The sequence below is a fragment of the Cebus imitator genome, unplaced genomic scaffold, assembly GCF_001604975.1.
Source record: "Cebus imitator isolate Cc_AM_T3 unplaced genomic scaffold, Cebus_imitator-1.0 Scaffold494, whole genome shotgun sequence".
Taxonomy (NCBI): Eukaryota; Metazoa; Chordata; class Mammalia; order Primates; family Cebidae; genus Cebus; species Cebus imitator.
In genome coordinates this window covers 1,396,947-1,401,836 of record NW_016107809.1, presented here as the reverse complement: position 1 = coordinate 1,401,836, position 4,890 = coordinate 1,396,947, and the positions used below count along the sequence as shown (strand labels likewise).

Here is a 4,890-nt window from a genome sequence, read left to right as displayed (position 1 = left end):
CCACCATACCTGGCCCAAATTTTTAATGTTTTTAGCAGTCACCTCTTTTTTTTGTTGAGACAGAGTTTCGATCTTGTTGCCCAGGATGGAGTGCAATGGCACAATCTGGGCTCTCTGCAACATCCACTTCCCAGGTTCAAGCAAGTTTTCTGTCTCAGCCTCCCAAGTAGCTGGAATCACAGGCATGCACCATCATGCCCGGCTAATTTTGTATTTCTAGTAGAGACAGTGTTTTTCCATGAGAGTCAGGCTGGTCTCAAACTCCTGACCTCAGGTGATCTGACCACCACAGCCTCCCAAAGTGCTGGGATTACAGGCATGAGACACCATACCTGGCCTGCAGTCACCTCTTAAAGCTACATGGGACGCAATAAAGAAACTTTGTTTTCCATTTGCTTTTATAATTCTATTTCAAATGAATGAAGCCAAGGCTGCCAATATTGAGCCTTTCACTATTTCAAACTTAGTAAAAGACATTACCTGGAGATAATATTTCTTCTCTTTAGCCACAGAAACAAAGGGAAGAATAAACAAAGCTTTCTTCTGCATTTCCAAAACCCGCTTCAAAATAAGTAATTCTGCCACAAGAGTCTTCCCAGCACTTGTAGGAGCTAAAACATGATTATAACACAAGATTATAAGAAAAAAGTAATATTTGGTATACTTCATTAATAAATGTTTTAAGCAATGTGCAGTACTACAGCATCTAAGGCTAATATATCACTAAGGCCACAACAGCATTTAAAACCTTTATTCCCTGAAATGCCCTTTACTTTAAACCAGCTGTCTAAATAGTTTCATTAAAAACAATGTATACAACTCTTTATATCAACAATATATGATGAATACTACTGAGTATCTAGTTGATACCTAAAGATCCTTTCCTTTAACTACCAAATGGTTAAAAGGCCTGCTTCAAGGAAGTAGATGAACAACTTTATCATGATAGGAACTGTGATCGAAGTTGAGGAAAAGGGCTGGGCGCAGTGGCTCGTGCCTGTATTCCCAGCACTTTGGGAGGCCAAGGCCAGGGGATCACTTCGGGCGGTTGAGACCATCCTGGACAACATGGTAAAACCCCATCTCCATTATTACAAAAATAAATTAAAAAAAAAAAAAGCCCGGCATGGTGGTGGGCACCTGTAGTCCCAGCCACTCAGGAGGCTGAGGCAGGAGAATTGCTTGAACCCGGGAGGCAAAGTTTGCAGTGAGGTGATATCGTGACACCACACTCCACAGCCTGGGTGACAGAGCGAGACTCTGTCTCCAAAAAAAAAAAAAAAAAAAAAAGTTGAGGAAAAGAAGTTGCAAGGAATCTTATAAGAAAGGAAGAAAGAAAACAAGAGGAGGCTGGGGGCAGTGGCTGATGCCTACAATCCAAGCAATGTGGGAGGCTGAGAAGGGTGAGGTGGTATGTGCCTGTAATTCCAGCTACTTGGAAGGCTGAGGCCTGAGACTCACTTGAACCTAAGAAGTGGAGGCTGCAATGAGTTACGATCATGCCACTGCACTCCAGCATGGGTGACACAGCAAGACTTTGTTTCAAAAACAAACAAACAAACAAACAAAAAAACAAAAGTAAGAGGAAAGGAATGCCATGTCTAAGAAACAGCATGTGGTGCACAGGCCTAGAAGAAAGACTGGCATGTTCAGATGACACAGTAAGTAATTTAGTAAGCACGGAGTATAAAGTACTCCAGGGGTGTAAGAGAAGAGATAATCAAAGTGCCACAGGAAGGGTTTACTATCCCACCATTTAAGAAGTTTAAACCTTGTCCTGAAAGCAATGCAGAGACTGATGAGCTTTATGAAAAGGAGTGATAAAATCATATTTGTACTTTATAAAGATCACTTTGGACTGGGCACAGTGAATCACGCCTGTAATCCCGAAACACTGAGAGGATCACTTGAGCCCAGGAGTTCAAGATCAGCCTGGACAACACAATGATACCCCCATATCTACAAAAAAATCAAACAAATTTTTTTTTTAAAAGGCCACTTTGGCTGTAGGAGCAGGCTAATATTGGAGAAAAAGGAGGAACTAGTTTCAAAGCTACTGCATAATCTAGAAGAAAAATGATAATGAGCTATACCAGGTAATGGACCTAAAAACAGAAAGGAGTCAGAAGCGAGAGGTAACAGACACAGGACTTAGTGATTAATTGGATAAGCTGGTGACCAAAGTTCTGAATGATACTCAAGTTTCAGTTTCAAGCAATTGAAATGGTCAAGCCATTATGCCATTGCCACTAACTACGACTTCTTAGCATTTATGAGTATTTTATATTTTATTTTTGGTAATGTCCTTTCACAATACAAGTACTTTGTGCCAAAAAGTTTCTGAGCTCTTATATATGAAATAATGTAATCCTCCCTAAGTACTACCAAGGTACACATACTCACCAACACGTAGACACTCTCTCACTCTTCCTAAGTGATCTGTGAGGCTGCATAGCCAGTAAATGACAGTTTTCAAATCCAACCAGTCTAATTCCACTGCCTGAACTTATATCGGCTCGTAAGTTAATTCTTTAATTCTTCCTTACAGTCAAAAATCTGTGTGACTTATAATTACAGAGAAAACTGACACAAAGGAATTGCATCTTATCAAAAGATTAAAGTGGCGTAGTAAAAATGGGTCAAAAATTGCGTATGTCATAGTTGCCCTTGAAAACCCACATAAATTGTTTTAAATAAATTTTATAAAGTATATTACATATTGTTTGTATATACAACCCTGTACAAACAGGTCAATTTATGACTGGGCGTGGTGACTCACACTTATAATCCCAGCACTTTGGGAGGCTGAGGTGGGTGACTCACTTGAGGTCAGGAGTTTGAGACCAGCCTGGCCAACATGGTAAAACACTGTCTCAACTAAAAATACAAAAGTAGCCGGGCCTGGTGGTCCACGCCTGCAATCCCAGCTGCTTGGGAGGCTGAGGCAGGAGAATCACTTGAACCCGGGAGGTGGAAGTTGCAATGAGCCCAGATAGAGCCACTGCACTCCAGCCTGGAGCAAGACTCTGTCTCTAAAAAAAAGTCAATTAACAAGCATACAATGTATAATGTTCATACCCTGAAAAGCAACCAGGATCAAATGGAGGAAGAGCAGCTTTATATCTCCCATTGCATACTCACTGGGATATATGTATTTTGAGCATGATGATGGCAAGTGGAATTGCCCACTCTTTAAATTGTCATTTTTCTTGCTTTTTCCCTCCATAGTCACATAACAAAACTTTTGTAATTTAAATATAAATAAAACTCTACTTTTCACACATATTTTAAGATTTTCTCTAGTTTTAAGGCACTGCCTAATTCACCTTTTAAAAGAACCATAACTACTTCAATGGAGTACTCTTTGAATCATATCTTAAAAATAGTAATTAGTTTACATAAATTTGGATACCTGAATAGACTAAATTCTTTCCTTCCAGGACTTGTCCAAGCAAAAGGCACTCTGCCTGCCATTCAAACATCTTTTTTACACCAAAACTGTGGTATTTTTCCAGAACTGCTTTAGGGAGTCCCCAATTTGCCAATAGTAGCTTGTCTATTTGGCAGTCGGGAGCGGTAGGCTTGCATTCTCCTTTTAGAAAAAAGAAAAAACTAAAATTTACTTCTAATGTATGAGTTTACAGTTAGCCTTTCACCGTGTCGGAATTCCTGTGTTGAAATGAAGCTATTTAGAGCACATCCTGACTTCAAGAATCTTATGAGAAACTGACCATGTATAGAAAAGTAATAAATTGTTATTTAAGGCATATGATAAAAACAATTCCTTACAAGTCTCAAACAAAAACCTCTGTGCAATACGCAGTGGATAAAGTCTTCGAATTACGGGCGGGAGAGGGGGGAGGGGGAGGAGAACAATATGGAAGCATTACAAAGCTTAGTTAGGTAAGTTTCTATTTTTAAGTTTTAGTTCCATGACGACTGAACAGCTAACGATTTAAAAAAATTGGGTAGACATCCACCAGACACCCAACCAATCTCATTACGAATCCCTGGACGCCAAACAGCCTGTGCTATCCTCCAGGCCCAACAATCCGGTCTTAAGGATCTGTAAGGAGCACTGAGTACTATGAGGAGCGAGCCCTCCAACAGGTGATGGTATTTGGCGAAATAGGAAGTTGTTTCTGTAAAGGTCGAAAGACCCAGAAGCCACGTGAACATTAATACCAGGCGACCACTGAAAACGCGTATGTCTGAACAGAAAGTGACCTGCCACACCAGGCCCGAGTCACAGAAAAGGGGAATAGAAGCCCAATGGGGTATGCAATCAAGCAAGCCCCGTGGGGGGAGGACACCTCCCGACCCACGGCCCGGCGGAGCTGCCTCCGTCGCCCGCGGCCTCCCGGGTTCCCGGAGCACCTGCAGTTGCGGCTGACTGACGGTCGCGGTCTTTCAGGCTGCCACCCAGGCCCGGCGGCGGGCTCAGCACGGTCCGGGAGAGGAGCTGGGGGCTGGCACTGCTGTCACCGCCGCTTCCCGACGACGAATCTGAGCCTGACTCTGAACGCCGCCGTTTCCCACTCCGACGCAGAAGATTCATGGCAAACCCTTCTTGGAGTATCAGGGCAAGCCACAGTTCCAGCGTCCTCCCACTCGGGAAATCCCTGGCCTGCCAACAGGTGCTGTCATCATCTTCCCGCCTGTCTTCAAACTCAAACCTCCCGGCCCGCCCCGGAACCATAGAGTTCTCAGTGGCTTAAGTAACCCGAAAGCCATAGAATCGTGGGGAAGAAGCCGCTCTCGCTGGTGTCTAAGATTTCCGGCCTCCAGCCTCTGGTGGTAGTGAATATGAGACGTAAAGAGGGAAGCCATAGAGTCGTGGGGAAGGAGCGGCTCTCGCTGGTGTCTAAGACTTCCGGTTTCCGGCCTCCG

General features: G+C 43.1%; 1 protein-coding gene across 1 annotated transcript in view; it reads right to left on the bottom strand.

Annotated features, from left to right (window-relative positions):
• LOC108292557 (DNA polymerase theta-like) overlaps nucleotides 1-4,671 on the bottom strand; it is a 100,292-nt gene extending 95,621 nt beyond the window's left edge. Inside the window, 3 exon segments of the mRNA XM_017513538.2 lie at nucleotides 481-611; nucleotides 3,413-3,592; nucleotides 4,378-4,671. Coding sequence (XP_017369027.2) covers nucleotides 481-611; nucleotides 3,413-3,592; nucleotides 4,378-4,558 — 492 coding nt within the window. The 5' untranslated portion in view covers nucleotides 4,559-4,671.
• Nucleotides 4,672-4,890: the final 219 nt, after the last annotated feature.